At 48.2% G+C, this 16852-nt stretch overlaps 8 protein-coding genes across 8 annotated transcripts; 6 read left to right on the plus strand and 2 right to left on the minus strand.

The window, feature by feature from the left end:
* The first annotated feature begins 71 nt into the window (after positions 1 to 71).
* BDV27DRAFT_7215 (uncharacterized protein) lies at positions 72 to 734 on the plus strand. The gene has a single exon (XM_032077405.1). The coding sequence runs from the start codon at positions 113 to 115 to the stop codon at positions 560 to 562; it is 450 nt and encodes a 149-aa protein (XP_031926500.1). The 5' UTR covers positions 72 to 112; the 3' UTR covers positions 563 to 734.
* Positions 735 to 2415: 1681 nt separating this feature from the next.
* Positions 2416 to 3195, plus strand: BDV27DRAFT_7219 (uncharacterized protein). The gene has a single exon (XM_032077406.1). It carries the CDS (start codon positions 2559 to 2561, stop codon positions 3000 to 3002), a length of 444 nt encoding a protein of 147 aa, XP_031926501.1. The 5' UTR covers positions 2416 to 2558; the 3' UTR covers positions 3003 to 3195.
* Positions 3196 to 3427: 232 nt separating this feature from the next.
* BDV27DRAFT_158820 (uncharacterized protein) lies at positions 3428 to 5736 on the plus strand (the record flags this gene model as incomplete). The annotated part of the gene is made up of 4 exons (XM_032072772.1): positions 3428 to 3777; positions 3842 to 3953; positions 4017 to 4433; positions 4510 to 5736. 4 exons carry the CDS (start codon positions 3428 to 3430, stop codon positions 5734 to 5736), a joined length of 2106 nt encoding a protein of 701 aa, XP_031926502.1.
* Positions 5737 to 6163: 427 nt separating this feature from the next.
* On the plus strand, positions 6164 to 7946 carry BDV27DRAFT_165473 (major facilitator superfamily domain-containing protein; the record flags this gene model as incomplete). Its single annotated transcript, XM_032073948.1, has 4 exons — positions 6164 to 6406; positions 6475 to 6523; positions 6604 to 7378; positions 7430 to 7946. Exons 1-4 carry the CDS (start codon positions 6209 to 6211, stop codon positions 7944 to 7946), a joined length of 1539 nt encoding a protein of 512 aa, XP_031926503.1. The 5' UTR covers positions 6164 to 6208.
* A 590-nt stretch (positions 7947 to 8536) lies between these two features.
* BDV27DRAFT_165476 (cytochrome P450) lies at positions 8537 to 10106 on the minus strand (the record flags this gene model as incomplete). The annotated part of the gene is made up of 4 exons (XM_032073949.1): positions 9773 to 10106; positions 9166 to 9702; positions 8877 to 9111; positions 8537 to 8818 (listed from the first exon to the last, which is right to left on the minus strand). Exons 1-4 carry the CDS (start codon positions 9934 to 9936, stop codon positions 8537 to 8539), a joined length of 1218 nt encoding a protein of 405 aa, XP_031926504.1. The 5' UTR covers positions 9937 to 10106.
* Positions 10107 to 10337: 231 nt separating this feature from the next.
* Positions 10338 to 12687, plus strand: BDV27DRAFT_158823 (transcription factor domain-containing protein; the record flags this gene model as incomplete). The annotated part of the gene is made up of 2 exons (XM_032072773.1): positions 10338 to 10446; positions 10502 to 12687. The coding sequence occupies 2 exons, from the start codon at positions 10338 to 10340 to the stop codon at positions 12685 to 12687; spliced, it is 2295 nt and encodes a 764-aa protein (XP_031926505.1).
* Positions 12688 to 13221: 534 nt separating this feature from the next.
* On the plus strand, positions 13222 to 15295 carry BDV27DRAFT_158824 (Alpha/Beta hydrolase protein; the record flags this gene model as incomplete). Its single annotated transcript, XM_032072774.1, has 8 exons — positions 13222 to 13632; positions 13687 to 13764; positions 13829 to 13973; positions 14032 to 14050; positions 14113 to 14462; positions 14523 to 14594; positions 14655 to 15074; positions 15147 to 15295. 8 exons carry the CDS (start codon positions 13222 to 13224, stop codon positions 15293 to 15295), a joined length of 1644 nt encoding a protein of 547 aa, XP_031926506.1.
* Positions 15296 to 15472: 177 nt separating this feature from the next.
* BDV27DRAFT_158825 (uncharacterized protein) lies at positions 15473 to 16512 on the minus strand (the record flags this gene model as incomplete). Its single annotated transcript, XM_032072775.1, has 3 exons — positions 15473 to 15736; positions 15806 to 16318; positions 16390 to 16512. The coding sequence occupies 3 exons, from the start codon at positions 16510 to 16512 to the stop codon at positions 15473 to 15475; spliced, it is 900 nt and encodes a 299-aa protein (XP_031926507.1).
* Between the last annotated feature and the right edge of the window lie 340 nt (positions 16513 to 16852).

Genomic DNA, 16852 nt, shown 5'->3' on the forward strand with positions numbered 1-16852 from the left:
CCTTCTTTACCAGTAAATCGAGGTCTTGCAACAGCAACTAACGACACATAAACATATCAAACCATCGTACCGCCGGCTTTCCCACCACTCATCGCCTCTGACATGATCAAACATGTTTAATACCCTAATTACAGTGATCGTGGCTCTATGCCTATCTGTGTCGTTTACAGGAGTATTCGCTACGCAACCGGGGGTTGGCGCTCAAGATGCCCCAAACGGAGGTGGGCAAAAGAAACCGCTGAGCCAGTATACACGAGACATACACGACCAGTGTCAAAATATTCAGATACTCCCGTTGAGAAACATACAGAATATTCCACCAGCACCAGGCAGGCCTGAGGATAGATTTGCACTAGAACATAGTGAAATCAATGTGACAGACGTCCAACCACAGCCACCCCCTCCAGCAAGGCTAGTGGCAAGCTGTGGATCCCCCAGTCGACGACGCAGGACGGAGCTACGCTTAGATAACTGTCTGGGTTGGGATGCAGCGGGTGAAAGACTTATCGCACAACCGAAGTATAACCATTCCCGTCCATTCGCGGTGCACAGCGGATATTGACAACTGTAGTGGGTACGGACTGCAAAGAGGTGGCTGCTGGGGTTGTAAATATTTCCCAATCTCCAGGGCGAAATTCCGCGTCGTATGTTTTTGTGACAATGTGACCCAAGGTCTCATGACGGTTATCCCCGGGATTGATAGGATGGCGGCTGGGAAGACCTTCGCTCAAGGTAAGGATTCATTGGAATGTCCAATATGTTCGACCTCACTAACCCTTTCTACGCAGATGGCGTGTGGAGATTGATCAATGGTCAGCTTCAGTGCCAGAATTGGGGATCTTGAAGAGACCCTTGTGTTGTACGGTTCTTAGGTGTCTATGGAAACGAGATTGCCATTGCTATCTCATAAGTAGAATGCTTTACGATTCTAAGGCACTTATAACGAATGCGAAACAGTGGTATCACCGTATAGATAGTAGGATTTCGTCCCAGTTTCCTGGCTCAGCCTGATCAACGTGTACACCAACCTATGCTTCCGTGAAGTCCTTGATAGCCCCGACGATCTTGGCAAACGGAGACCCGAACAATCGCCAAATTTTGCCCGGAATAATACGCAACAAATTCCACGATGGTTCTTCTAGTCCCAATCAATGGTAGCTCCCTTAATTCTAAAATCCTTCCAGTTAAACACCATCCGGGATCTTGTTGTCAATGGTGGGTGCGCGTGTTTTACCCAAGGGAGGAGGGTAATATGTCTATGAGTAAGGCGGGAATATATATATCTCTTACCGAGATGAAGAAATTCCAGGAAAGGTGTAATAATCTTGGATTAGGAGACCGGAAATGACCATACCACGAATCTTAGCAGTGCCACAAATCTAAAAGTCTCCTTGAACCTTTATTTTACAATTTTCTTGAATTTTTCTGATGCCGGTTCGCCGTCATTTCTTCGTCCGAATAGTCTCGGGGACAAGAACATCACGTGGCCCGGAGGTTCAACCCAAACAACCAAGGAATGTGGCTAGAATATCGTCGATTTCAAACGCGCTAGGCCGAACGTCGACTAGGCCAGATACGTAGCTCTCGATCCAAGGACACTAGCTAAAATAACGTACGGCGCTCTCTTGTTTCCTCCCTCTCTTTCTCTCTATACCTCTGTTTCTCTCTTTCTCTCCCCTTCCCACCCTCATTCTCGCTCCATCCTTGGCATCATCGACCCGGAAAGCCGAATTATGGGTCTGCACAAACCCAATCATCATGCGAATCTTCTCCAATATGTCGCGCGAAGCACGCGTCCGTGCTCCCATGATGGGCCCCAACAGGTCGGCAACTGGATTGAATGTGCACACGAACTCGACAAAGTCAGTGCGTCGACCCCTGGCCTGGCACCATCAATAACTACGACATGAGCTTGGATTGCTCAAGTCGAATGGCTGCAACCGAGGGGAGCAGGGAACATAATGCAAAACAAGACACGGAATTCTTCCTGCGACGGGGACAGGCGATGTTCAAAAGGCTTCAATTAGGATTAGGATCAAGAATGCATATTGTGAATGGACATCGAGGCACCAGGCCGGTAACCCATCAACATTCGAAACAGAGATCAGCAGAGGCATCCATCATTTGAGGAACTCCCTTGCGATTCAATCTGCGACATCGGCATACGGGCCCTCATCCAGCTGAAAGCCATGGACCTCCTGTCCGCCAATCCTTTCAGCCATACGGAAATCCTGTACGACCATCACTTGGGCTATATTGGTAGACTGCTCCACAGCAATGACCTGGAGGCGGAATGGCTGGCGACTCCGGCACAATACTAAATCCTGAAGTCGGACGAAATGCCCTGATGCAAGATCCGTCGGATCTCGCCTCGACAGTCCGCGCCCAATGTGAATGGAATTCGGTCGAGCTGGACGCAGATCAGCTCCCACTATGAGTTTTCAGCTTTCTTGACTCGAGGGTGAATCCGCAGATTGTTCTAAACCAGTAAAACACAATGTGGCCTTCGTACGGTCTTTTGTTCGGATCCCCGATCAGGCCAGTCATGTCAGCGGGTGATGCATCAGACACGGGAAATTCATTGGGGTATCAAGTCGATTGGAAGCGATTTTTCTTTCCCCCTCAATTCATTGCTGACGGATGTTTCAGCGGAGGATGATCTGGCCCAATTGATTGTCTATCGCGACCCCAGCACCGCCAGCTATCGCTTGACACTACATGAACGGCGGGGAGCCGTCGACGGGATCTTCCTCAAGATTATGAAGCGCAACTTGGTCCTGCTAATTGCCGTTTACCCTTACCAGATCACACTCCACTGGCGGCGTATCCACGTTTCCCCAACGATGCAAACGGCATGCCCAGCAGCGTTGCACTGTTATTCCGGTGCCAGCGATGTTCTCTTCGCGGCCGTAGAGTGCGACGCAGGCTTCCCAGATGTCACCTCGTGCGTGGGATACCTAGACCACCCCTATCCGCCCAACCGCCTCACCACCTTCCATTAGTCGACATCCTCGCATGACCACCTGGGATATAACACTTCATCCCAGGGATTTGCAACGCCCCCTGTGTCGGATTCAGGATACTCTCTGGATTCTAATGGAATAGCCCTTTCGGTTTGTTTCTTTTCTTTGGATGCCCAGCAGATATGTCTGATATTGATTTGGAGGTCTTGTTACATATATCAATATGCTGGTGCTTCCCTACTTGTATACTTGTAATGAAACAATGTCATTACTGACCTCCCCGTGCGGACCTTACCAAGACAGCGTATACTTAGTGCAACTGTGCACTTAAGATAAATGGCTCGGAAGAACGTTTAAGAGTCCGTAGCGCCGCCATGCGGGGTAAAGCACCCTGAGTCTGCAATCACTACGCATAGAGTGGGTTTCTCCAATGCCCTCACAAGCTAAATGAACGATTCAGAAGTATGGCTCTGCATGATGCGTCCACGACTAGCGACCGACAGGAACAGTACCACTTGGTTCGGAAATACGGGATATGCCTGGAAGGGCCAACCCTACCGGAGACGTGGCCTGCGAAGTACCAGTCGCTCTTTCAGCTGGTTCGCGAAGCGGACAAAATCCGATATGATAATTACAAGCACGCTGGACTGGAAAATCCAGCTCGATCGCCGGTACCTGTTGACGAAATATGCGCTACAGTCAGGGGACTTGTTCAGACAGCATATGGCTTGCGTCGATCCTGGGCTAGTGATGACATGTGGAGAGGAACGATACAGAGACTAGTTGTCGAACGTTTTAATAGAAAACGAGAATGGTAAGAGACCTTTCATGCATAGTCTCACTGCTCACAATTCTATAATGCTGACTGAGATTGCCAGTTGTCTCTGCGGCAAAGATTACTGGATGTCAGACTTACTCGCTCCGCTTCACAATTCCCTCGCCTCAGACAGTGTTTGCAATTGTGCGGAATCAGAGGCAATGGGATTTTATGTATGAATTGAGGTTCTTCCATAAGTATATCCTTTTTCTTATAGTTGCTAACCGAGGTTATAGCCCGCTCTGCTTCTTCAATTTGCAAGCCAGCAAAACTGTCGCGTTGTGAACGAGTTTAGCCCGGATAGCGACAGAAGGATCCTCTCTAACCAACCGACTCCTCTTGTTCTTGGGCTGCGGAAAAGCTCCCAATTTGAGTTGCTATTATCTCGTTTCCCGGATATTCAAGCTACCGCGATTGAAGATAACGAGAGGGTAATATTCCCCTTTCTGCTTTTGGGGTCCCAGGCAGAGAAGCATAGCGTAGGATTCGAGTCAATCGAGAGACAATCAGCATTCGCAACCATTTCTCTGCTGGCTATACAAAGGGACCTGTCATTGAAGCGTCGTTTTAGGACATGTCCTATAGTGTGGTTGCTGGCAAACCAAGGAGATGAATGCAAAGTTTATGCCGCTGTTCCTGATGGATTGCGCTCAGTAAGTCCATACAACCATGATATATATGTGTGTGCAACATGAACGAAACTACGACTGATGACTGGGATATTTGCAGCGAATCATCGAGCTATGGGGAGGATCAATCCTGAGACATGACTACGCTCTGCAGCTCCTTCTTATAGTCGATATGATATGCGATTGGGCTAAGAATATCTTCAAAAAAACTATCATGGAGAAATTAGGAGCACCAGTACTTGATCGCCCTGAAAAGTCACATGGTGCGACTCGTACGGGGCAACCTAACAATGAGCTGGATGAAATTGGAGAGTCTCTTAGTGGGACAAAGCTCAGCGAAACCACACGAGCTAGCAGTGACCAATTGAAATGGTCTAAAATTGCTCATATACGATCGGAAACGGATGTACGATATCAGTTTCGGTCGATATCACTGCCAGAGTCGAAAAAGGGCCTTACTCGAATATTGTTGGCTATCGGAGGAACGCGTCACTTTTATCAGGCAGCTCAGCAGCTTTTATCTCTTTTCAATCTAGATGGTCCACTCATTATAAGAGCAGAACAAATCTACCATTTACACAGCACGTGGACCAACACGCCGTATGATAGCCTATCCAGTGATCCTGAGATACATTTCGCTAGTCTTTCTTTCCGTCCTTTCTTTGACGTCATGACCGGCCAAATGACTCAGGAGCTATCATGTATTACCGCATCAATTCTCTCGATGGAGCTTCTAGTCGGTATTCTAACCGAAACGGAGAAGAAGCAATTCTGCGAGGATGGTATAACGCCGACCCTACTCCTTCCTCAAACAATTGCATTACTTCGGGATATCTCTGCCCTTGAGTTGACACAGGCTGCGTTTCAGGACTTGCATCTGCATTTACATGCCTTCAAACAGATAGCGGGTGTCAACAACTGGGTGGAGGATCGAACCAAGTCCCGAATTCTCGAGACATTCTGGGCTGTAGCAGATGGTCAGGAACTTTCCTTCTGGAGGTGTCCTCACCAACTATGCTCTAGTGTGGAAAGAACGGCATTCCCCAACTCGACAGAAGAGGGACACATTCTACGCAGGCTAGTACAAGGTCCTTGGCAGGAACAGCCATGTATTGTCGCCAAACTAAGGGATGGCGGGGCGGCGGTGCTTTACTGCTGTGTTATAAGGAAGGATGAGAATCCCGAAGACCTCCCAGCAATCGGAAGGAAGATCCATAGATTTCTCTACCGTCTGCCTGGCTCAATAAATGGGGTCCAATACACTTCAGGTGATAAAAGTGTTTTGACAGATTGGGCTAATTTCCTGGTCCAGCATCAGTCATGTTGATATACTATGATTCTAGAAAATGTCCACAGGTCGAACCGTACACGCTGAATAATTCAAATTCTCTTTTTTCTCGTGAAACAATGGTCTAATTATCATTTTTATGTCTATGTTTGTGTATCCCAGCTTGTCTAATTAACTACCTATATACGCAAAGCCAAGCCTCCACTATTCACGTCACTAGCAGGCATTCTCCACTAAAGGAGAATATATCAAGGACAAGGGTGATCTTGTGTGTAGTAAATATACATGGTTTACATAGTCCTTGACTGACGGATGTCGGATCTAGGATACCGGATGCTGGATGCCGGAGCTCGGCTAAAATGTCATACTATTATATCTTCTACTTGGCGGAAGGGGCTTGAGCACTGCCGATCCACCGATGTGAAAAACCACGAGGAGGTACAAGTTATGATTTTTCAAATAAAAATGCAAAATAGCTAATGCTAGATTACCCCCTCGTTGTGATTCCACTATGGCACTGAACAAAAAGAAGCTCACTGATATCCAGCAAGTCTGCGATGAACAAATTGAGGATATTTCATTTGACCCGGTATCTCAAAAACAACAACAAGGCTATCACGCATCGACACCTCAAGATATCAAATTGGATCGCCGGCTTAACCTCAAGCTTGACTGCTTTATTATCTCTGTCTTAACAGCTGGCTTTCTGGTATGGTCTCCCGGGCACGCCGCCTCTGCACTTCGATACCACATAAGATCACTGCTGAATATGGTTAGCTGCAAGCAGTAGACAAATCGAACATAAGCAACGCTGCTACCACGAATAGTACGTGAAAGCCGAACATTGCAGCCCTCAAACCCCCCGGTGACCCCAGAGAAAAATGCATCCTAACAGGCCAAGCGCAGCTTTCAGCCAGGACTTACATCTGAAGCACAATGACGTGCCCAACGCTGTATCTCTCTATGCCGCTACTTTCATTCCATGCATGCCCATTTCGGTCATGCTCGGGAGGATTGTCGGGCCTCGTTGGTGGCTGCCGTTTATAATGGCAGCTTGGGGGGTGGTGACGATCACTCAGGCGGTGATGAAAAACCGTGCACAGATGATGGCCCTCCGCTTGCTTCTCGGCGTTTTTGAAGCTGGATATGTTCCGACCGCATACTACTATATCGGCACGTTATATCCTGCATACCAAGCTGGATTCCGGATGGGCATGATGGCGCTTAGCTTTGCGTTCTCTGGGGCATTTGCTGGTCTGATAGCTTATGGATGCTTCCAAATCCGGTCATCGGTGTGGAAGGACTGGCAACTTCTTTTCCTCGTTGAAGGAAGCGTCACTATATTTATCGCCGTCCTGGCGCTGGCAATATTGCCGCACAAACTGAGAAAAGCGTGGTTTTTGAATGAAGAGGAGCGCGCACATGCGGTCCGGCGCATGGCTACTGATGCAGGGCTGGATGAAGATATGACGGGGGCTAATGCTGAGGAACAGGCCCATCACATCACCACGAAGGATATCATCAGGGCTTTGAAGGACTGGAAGAAAATCCTTATCATTGTGTGCAATTTGTGTGCCACTACGCCTGCATATGGCTTCGCCATCTTCCTACCACTTATGGTCAAGGGTATGGGCTATGAATCAATTAAAGCGAATTTGATGACTGTCCCCCCATTCATGGTGTACGTGACCCTCTGGGAAATAACGCTGGTCGCCTAGCTAATTAGTCTTAGGGGTGGTGTCGGCCTCCTGACTATTGTCTGGCTCTCGGACCGCCTGCACGAGCGCTCCGGCTTTGCCATTTTATCGATGTTGATCTCGATCGTTGGGTATATCGTTCTCATCGCCAGCAAAAGTAACAAGGTTCGCTACGGATTCCTACACGTTGCCCTTATCGGCTCAGGTACGGCAAACCCGCTCATTGCTGCATGGCTGACGGACAACACACCCGATCATGCAACGCGTGCGGTCACGATGGGTCTATTCGGGCTGACCAATCTATCTGCAGTCATTGCGGGGCAGATATTTAGAGAGAGCTATGCCCCATCGTATCGTATCTCCGTGATCGCTGTTTTGATCATCGTGTCATTCGGATTGCTTGGGTTTGCGGCGATTCGCTGGTTGTATATGCTAGAGAACCGCAGGCGAAAGAAGGAGACAGAAAACTGGACTGCAGAGCAATATGAGGCAGAGAGATATAGCTCAGACCGGATCGGCCATGAAAAGAAATATTTTGTGCTTAGATACTAGTGCAAGAAGCGGACTAGCATCCTATACATTCCAGTTTACCAACTATAGTAGGACCCTGAGGTTCACTGACCGCAGTAGAAGCTTGCCAATAAGCATGTAGTTCCATCCATGCGGCGTCTAAGGATAATCTAAAACGCCTTTCTGGAATGAAGGAACCCGCCACTCAGTTCTAGGACGTGGACGATATATCGGCAAGCTAATGACAATGAATTGTCGAGATTGTTAGCTAGATACTTGGGAGGGAGGAATAATCTTACCGAAACGGTTCCATGATGAAAGGTGACCTATTTTCTCAATGTAATACACCACCCAGAAAGCTCGGCTACGAACGGCATAGTATTATTACTATAACGGCAATTCGCGACTAATACTCTCTATTCGGAATATGTAAACATGGCCATACCTGATTGTTATGGTGTGCTTCACTTTAATCTTGGAACATACAACGTGGCTGATGGTGCCTCCTATCCTGTGAAACATGTTGAGATCCACTGGGTATGCTTCATGGCATGAATTCATATGTACATATTCAAATTGCAAAATGTATACTTTCTAACGAATAGCATTCCGAGGAGCTATAAGGTCGTGTGTTACGGCCGAGGGTAAAATTTCATAGGGCAAGTAGTCAGGCCGATCTCTGGTAGCCGGGCATAATGAATCTCCCCATCGACCTCAAAGTCGACGGTATTATCCAACAATGTCTCGAGGTAGATTCGCAGCATCATACGTGCTAGGACCATGCCAGCACAGCGGTGCCTACCGTGGCCGAATCCAAGATGTGTCGAGATATTCTCCCTGTGCATAATGAACTCATCAGGGTGTGGAAACTGATCCGGGTCGCGGTTCGCGGCCGCATAAACGACAGTGATCGGCTGGTTCGTTAGGTCAGTTTTGATTCTGTCAATGATATTGCAGAGCCTGGAGACATACTTCATCGGGCGGAACCTTGGTACCTGAAATTTCGACTTCATGCAGCGCTGTTCGAGAGAAGCCACGGTAGGGGACATATAATCGAATGAACTCCTCAATGGCCGCTGGTAGAAGCTTTTTGTCGTTGCGTAGCCTATTTTGCAGCTCCTTGTCCTTGCTCAAATGGTTCGTCATTGACGAGATGATGATGCTAGGTGCAACCATCGCAACGATCAATATCTGGCGAATGCAGCCACTGGAGTTTGTCAGCACAAACGGAACCAAAAATGAACTGCCTCAATAGACCTACACTAAATTGTGATCATCCAAAGGATTGCCATCATGATCTCTCTCAATTAGCAAGCTCGACGCTGGATCCTCTTCCGGATTAAGAAGGTTATCTTTCCGCGATGCAATCACGCGCCTGGCAATCTCGTAGAACATATCACTGGACGATTTCACCAGTGCCCAGTTCTGTGTCCGCCACGCCGTTACAAATGGAGTGATTGCGCTGGTGAGGAGCTTTGAATCTTGCTCGTCCAGATTCAGCCACTCCTTTTCAACCCAGCCGGAAAACTGTGCACCAAATTCCTCATATATGTCACCATGGCCTTGTTGGATCAAGCGGCCAAGCTCACGCTCAGCATGGCTTCGCAGGATCGGTTCCAACCGTCTCAAACGAGCAGGCTTGAGGGTTCGATCTACAGCAGTGCGATAGGGGGCGTGCTGCTCGCCATCAAATTTGAGCGGGGGTCGTCGGATTCCACGAGGATCTGCGGGCACCACCGCACACCTGGCCGAGATGAACTTTGAATTGTCGGAGGCTGTGGCCTTGACATCGGCATATCTGTCCAGCTGGTTAGTTTTCATTCTTCTAGTCTACTCGAACGAGGCTTGGCATGGGGTCACAGTCATACTTCGTCAGGATCCAATACCCACTGTGTGCATCCACATGAGCCACAGGGCAGGTTGAGCGCAAATGAGCATACTCTCTGTAGATTTTCTCTGGATCATCACTATGAACCAGGTGGCCTTGATTTACGTCCCAGTTCGCTGGGAATTCGGTATTGACTGCAGCCATCTTGTTGTCTCAGCTTGTCGCCAGATGTATTGATTGTCTTGTCTTGGCTATTTGTTTGAGCTGATCACCTAGTTCAATCCAGATTCACGAAAGTTATATAATTATGATCAGTGGTCATGAGAGCCATGGTCTACTCACACTCTGGCCGGATATCGGATGTCGGATACCGGAACAAGGGCAAGGTCGAGGTGTGTCTCTCAACCTACCAGATAAAATGGAAGCTAAGCTAGTCATGCAAGCGGGCAATGTGCGGGGAAGAAGGGCTTCCCCACATCTTTGCCCCAGGTTTCTTCTGCAGCGCCTGCTCGGGATCACACCGTTGTTGACCTTATCCAAATGCCGAAAGACACGTACGGCGAAAGAATACACCTAATGGGAAAAAGGATTACATGCCCTAAGCCATGTCGTCCATGAAAAGAAAGTTCTACGAGAGGGTATCGCAGGCCTGCGATATGTGTCGCAGGAAGAAGATGAAGTGCAATCAAAAACTTCCATGCCAAACTTGTAAAGGTATGATCCGTATCATCGCCGTATTGGGCCGGATGTTGTGATCTGACGCCCTTAGATCGTGATTTCCACTGTGTATATTCAGAGAGGAAACCCCGACGTACCAATTCATCTCGACCGCTTGATGATACCTCTCGGGTGAACGAGCCGCCCCGGTCCGACATCCGCTCCCATGATGGGTCCGAAGGAGCGAGAGCAAGTGAAACTGACCATGGAGCAGCACAAACAAGCACGATAATACCATCTAGTGACCTGCGGGAGGTTCACCAAGAAGTGGTGGAAGGGAAGAATGCGCACACAACGGGAACCGAGTTCTACGGAAATAGCTCTAACTTTGCCCTACTGAGCCAGCTTTTTGCAACAGCCAGGAAGCTCTCGGGAGCTCATCCAGATATGCCGATAACTACGGTTCATACCCCATTATCGATTGTGGACATGCTCTACGACGATCAATCCGCCATCCCTGATTCAGCTCCACCAGCTCCGGTCACGGCGGCAGGAAGGACTTCTCAACTTCCTAAAGCCTCCGAGGCTGTCTCCATCGGAAAGGAATTGCCGCCCACAACGCGGCCAACAGGTACGGGTCGGGATAACATGGTGGGACTGGGACAACCAGGGGTTTGGGATTGCTTCATTGGTAGTCCGATGAGGCTGGAGATGGAGTACGTCAATCTCTTCTTCGACAATATCCATAACTCACTTCCATTCTTGGAAAAGAAGCACTTCACTGGACGGTGTGAGCAGGAGATCTGGGTGAAGAGTACAGTCAAGCAACTGCGACGAGATCAGATGCATTTCTTCGCTCTTTATAATGCAGTGCTAGCTGTAGTAGCTCTAACAGCAAGTGCCGATGCCTTTCTTTCGTTACGTACTGAGCTTGAAATTAGTTTGACGGAACGGTCATCATGTAGACCCCCCAGAAATGCTCCCTCCTCTGTTTTTCTTTCCAAGATTTACTTTCGCAGGGCGCGTCAGTTGCTGGGAGACCTCTTCGAGGTCTGCTCCATTGAAAGTGCCCAAGCCCTTCTTTTATTGTCTATGTATTGTCAACATGCGCTGAAGCCGCATGCGTGCTATATGTACAGCGGCATGGCTGTGCGAACTGCACTTGCTATCGGCATTTCCAGCAATGATCGACACCACTCCGATCAACACAATTTGGCCAGGGCCCGGACATGGTGGGCTATTTACTACCAGGACGTCGAGGCATCCTGTCTATCAGGAAGATCTAGTACATTGGCAGAGCCCAGTGAATACGGGCCATCCTACAGCCGCATGTCAGGAGAGCTTTCTCCATCCTCTCAGAGCTACCTAGGCATGCAGGGAAGCGAAGACGCCCTTGTGACTGTCTTGGCTGACCTCTCTGTGATATTACAACGCGCGTCGAAGCGTTTATACCATTCCTCGAACATACTCTCACCGGAGAACAAGTCACAGCTAGCAACAACATTAGACCAGGAATTGCTTTGTTGGAAGCTCCATTTGCCGACGCATCTTAACTTGGATCTTGAGACCTTCACCGAGGCGGAATGGGTGAGCAAACAGAAGTTGACCTTGCAACTACGTTTTCATCACGCCCGGATGTTCATTCATCGACCCCACCTGTCCATAGCAAGTGGTGATCTTCAAGTCGATCATTTGCAGATTTGTCTCGAGGCAGCTCAGAAGACAATCACCCTAGCATATGATGCGTATCAGCATCGCCATTACTTCCGAACGTGGTGGTACAATACCTTCTATGTTCTCTATGCCAGTTTAATTATTCTCCATATCATTCTGCTCGGGTATCCGCAACTCTCGGTAGATATACTTATTCAAGATGTGCATAAGGCACTGAAAATATTGGACTCCATGAAAACTCTCAAGGTCTCCCAGCGATGCGCCGATGTGATAACTGAAATCCTTCAGGTCTCCAGATTCTTTGTCGAGAGAAGACTGGGGGAGCATCAGGCGCATAGTATCCCACTCAGTCGGGCCACAGAAACCCATAATCCACGTTTCCCGATGCACGAGGGAAGCTTGCGACGCGAGGAACAGTCCCAAATGCCGAATCCTAATCACGAAGAAGTGGTACACCTCGACTCATCGCATACTAATTTTCTTTCAACTCACGATGATCTTCTCACATTACTGGGAGATCCAGCACCGTTGGAATCTTTTGCACTAGGCCTAGGTAGTTCAAGCCCAGTAGATTTTGACTATTCAGTGTCAGTAGAGGACTATCTGGGGAATGCTTATGGGTGAAATAACCTTTCTAATGCTATAATCACCCGTTCATAACTCAGCACCAAAAGACTTTGCTACGTTAGGAACTCAGAAACGTATGAAATTGGTTGTATTCCTCGAATGGAATATTCCGCATACCATAATACATTGCCACTACATAGTCTTCTCTCGACGCCCTTCACTTCTATGTATAGTCATTCGTCAGAGACTCTTTGGTGCATTATCTATCTGGCACGACACCCCGCCGGATAGCGGCTTAGCTGTATCTAAATGGTAATTAGATCCGCAAAGACGGTCACTTCCGAGCGGAAGAACACATGGAGTCGTTGTTTCTACATCCGCCATCCGGACAAATCTTGGCACTGCATTAAATATATTCGGCAGTTCCTAGTCATGGACTGTGCCGGATGCATTGGGTGAACCCTATCATTTCATGTGTCAGTTCTGCGGCCGTCAGCTCTATACAATCTTGTCGTATTTCGATTTTTATATATATTCCACCAATTCTGTACGCCTATCAGTCTATTGCACACCGAACGCGTGATCCACATAATGTATTGGGTCGTGCTTCATGTGTTCTTATACCACATCTTACAGGTCACCGCATTGGCAGATAGCCAACATGGATCACAGCCGACGGTCACATTGAAGAATGGCACTGTTATTGGGAGGAGAAATGGCCTGGAAGGGATCCAGCGATTCCTGGGCATTCCCTATGCACAGCCACCAGTAGGACCGTTGCGACTACAGCAGGCAGTGCCCCTCAATTTATCATTTGGGACACTGAACGCAAGTAGTATGGGACCAGCATGCTACGGAAAGTCCAACTCGAAGTATAAGCAGAGTGAGGATTGCCTTACATTGAACATCTGGCGACCTGATGAAGTGGGAAAAACCGCATCTTCTCCACTTGTGCCGGTTTTCGTATGGCTCTATGGAGGTGGGCTCACAGGCGGATATGTTGTAGGTTCACGTACCACGGTGCGTCTACACAACTCTTTCTAAACGAATAGGTAGGGAGACCCACGATTTGACGGTTCCAATATTGTCACACTATCAGCCCAAATCAAAAAGCCAGTGATATTTGTGTCAATTGTATGTCTCTTGCTACCAACAATCGACTTCCTTCTAGTGTTACTTAGTAGCTGACGCTGGGTAGAACTATCGCGTTGCATCACTAGGCTTTTTGAACGGACGCCAAATGGCAGAGCTCGGTCTGTTGAACATCGGCATGTTGGATCAGCGACGGGCATTGCATTGGTTACAGGAAAATATTGCCTCCTTTGGGGGGGATCCCAAGAAAGGTAGTATCCTGATTTGCCCCTGCTAGCAGTTTACAGATCTATGCTAACCCACCCCAAGTAACGCTTTTCGGGGAATCGTAAGTCTTTTTTATTTTGGCCTTCACAAGACAAGCAATGAATGACCATGGTCCCTGTCCAGCGCTGGGGCTGTTTCTATTTACTCACATATGATGGCCTATGGTGGTCGTGACGACGGCCTATTTCGAGGGGCCATTCTAGAGAGCGGGGGAGCATTTCCCCTCACGTTGCCAAATACAACTTCATTCCAGCAGACTTTCGACAGTTTGATTACAAATACCTCCTGCTCCACGCTGGCTGAATCGTCTGCAGCGGAACAGCTGGACTGTATCAGGGCCCTTCCAATCGACACGTTTCTTTCAAGCGTTGGCGATAAAACGGGCCAGTCGATTGACGGAACCTTCACGGCTACATCTGTGCAATTTGCATTTCCAGCAGGGAAATATGTAAAGGTGCCTACTATTGTTGGGAGTAAGTCCTACCACCCCAGAAGAATATATCTATCAGTGCTGTTATTAATGATATCGGAAGCGAATACTGACGAGGGGACCACTTCGGCTCCAACTGGGATCAACTCCACCGATGAATTGACAGGCTTTTTAGGTCAGCCTATATCTTCATGGCTAGCAGACCCTTAGTCCACCGACACTAATGAACCCCTAGCTGACGGTTATTTTCGGCCGGAAACTCTCCCTGACTATGTAGTGAAAGATCTGCTAAACCTTTACCCGAATGATCCCCGCGAAGGATGTCCATATAATACTGGAGATGCTATGCTTAGTTCGGGTATGCTAGACAAGAAAGCGTGCTCGATATTTGGGGATATTGTGCAGATTGGCCCAGCACGCATGATCGCCGAAGCACTTGCCCAACACAACGGAGACAACCCCGTATATCGTTTTCGATTCAACCAGCTCCCGGCTAATAGTTCAAATCCATCAGAAGGGATTACAACAGGCATGGAAATACCTTACGTGTTCTCCAATCTCATACCCGGGACGGCGTGGGAAAAAGCCCTAGCTGCGGAAATGACCAAAGCCTGGGTTTCTTTCGCATACGACTTGAATCCGAATCTTAATGGAAGTAAGTTAGTCGCTGCCCTAGTCTCAAATGTCCCCCTGCTTCGTATGTTCCTCTAGCTGATAAGTTGATAAGATACCGCGCTACCACTCTGGCCGACTTACGGCACAAACAAATCGAGTATGGTTTTTAATGCCTATGGTAGCACAATCGAGCACGATACCTACCGATCTGATCAAATATCCTATATCATTGGCCACGTCCTGCGCTATGGTGCTAGATGAATTGAGCAGATCCTAACAGAGGGAAAGGATGACCTTTAAACAATAACGTCTCGAGCGGTTGCTATGAAAAGATTATTCTCTTGACTATCAACGTGGCTACCTAGATTCTCGGAAACTGAATCCTCCGTCTCGATGTCGGGGGCGAACATGGACGAACATTGGTCTTGAAATAAATATTTAAGTCTCCTTCTTGCTCGGGATAAACGCAAAAAGGTTCTCCAAATTCTTGCTCTCTACTTCCTCCCATCCATCCTCCTGTGCACCTCCCTTGGTGAAAAAGCTAGCCGCTGTCTCGTTGCGTCTAAACGCCCACGACAACCAGTCCACAGCAGCAACACCGAAAGCTCCACCATTTTCATCTCTGTAGGTTCCACTGTGCCCCACAAGATAATTTCCAATCCATTTAGGGACCCCCGTGAGATTATGATAATCCGCTTCACCCTAAAAGGAAGTTTGTCAGCTCGGACTGAAGATCACATGCAAGGCAACGGAGATCGCAAAACTTCATACATTAGCATAGGCAATATCAGTAGGCCCCCCCAAGAAGTAGAACACCGGCTTGTGAACCTCCTTGATAGTAGTTGGGGGCTCAGTGGCTTGTCCTCCAACACTAGCGATAAACGTTTCATTTCCCAAGAAACCCGAATTGAAGATACCCAAGATACTGATCCGGTCATTGCTTCGCATTCGATATGTCTCTAGGCCACCACAGCTTTGACCTGCTGCTGCTATAAGTGTTGCATCTACAGAAGCATACCGACCGGCTGTTCCTGCTCTATGCGTAATCCATTCGACTGCATCCGCCATGAACTGCGCCGTGGTTGAGCCGCTTCCATTTGGGGGACCGGATGCAAGGACTAAAAACCCATATGAGGCAATATTTGATAGGAATGGAGCGAATTTCGTCCCATTGTTCTCGCAGCCACCCTCTGCCCAGACGAGGACTGGGAGGGATACACCCGGGGGCACAGAGATAGGCGAGTAGATTGTGTGGTTGGATAGACTAGGCTCGGTAAACCAATACTATGTCGTGTTAGAGTGGTGTTTTATGTTTTCTGATACATAACACCTTAAGCTAGACAGGGAGAACGTACAGCTGGATATGGCCCACTGCCTGGGCTTTCTAAGTTGCTCAAGGTACCAGAGCTCGTAGTTGGCAATGAGGACACCAGCCGCAATCCAACCATTAGTAGTGATGAGACTGTCGAGAACCGCATGATGTACCAAAATCACCAACGACTGTAGACAACGAATTGATTTGAAGCTTCTTGTATTTGATCAAGAAGGCTGGAAACCGTGCTGCTAGATTCGCCAGATAGCTAGTCTGGGCTTAAGTACCCTTTATAATAACCAATTATTAGGACATATATTTTTCCAAATTATCCGACAATCAGCTACCACTATTCCATACGCCATGTGCGCAGAGATGTAGAAGTATTGGATGATCGCTCTCGGATGTCGGAGGAGTGAGTGGACAGCGATCGACACCTCGGTAAAACTAATGCTTGAATTAATTAAAACCAGCATGTTTCTCATTGCACGGCATTAAATGTCGGT

Source organism: Aspergillus caelatus (assembly GCF_009193585.1).
Source record: "Aspergillus caelatus strain CBS 763.97 unplaced genomic scaffold BDV27scaffold_114, whole genome shotgun sequence".
NCBI lineage: Eukaryota > Fungi > Ascomycota > Eurotiomycetes > Eurotiales > Aspergillaceae > Aspergillus > Aspergillus caelatus.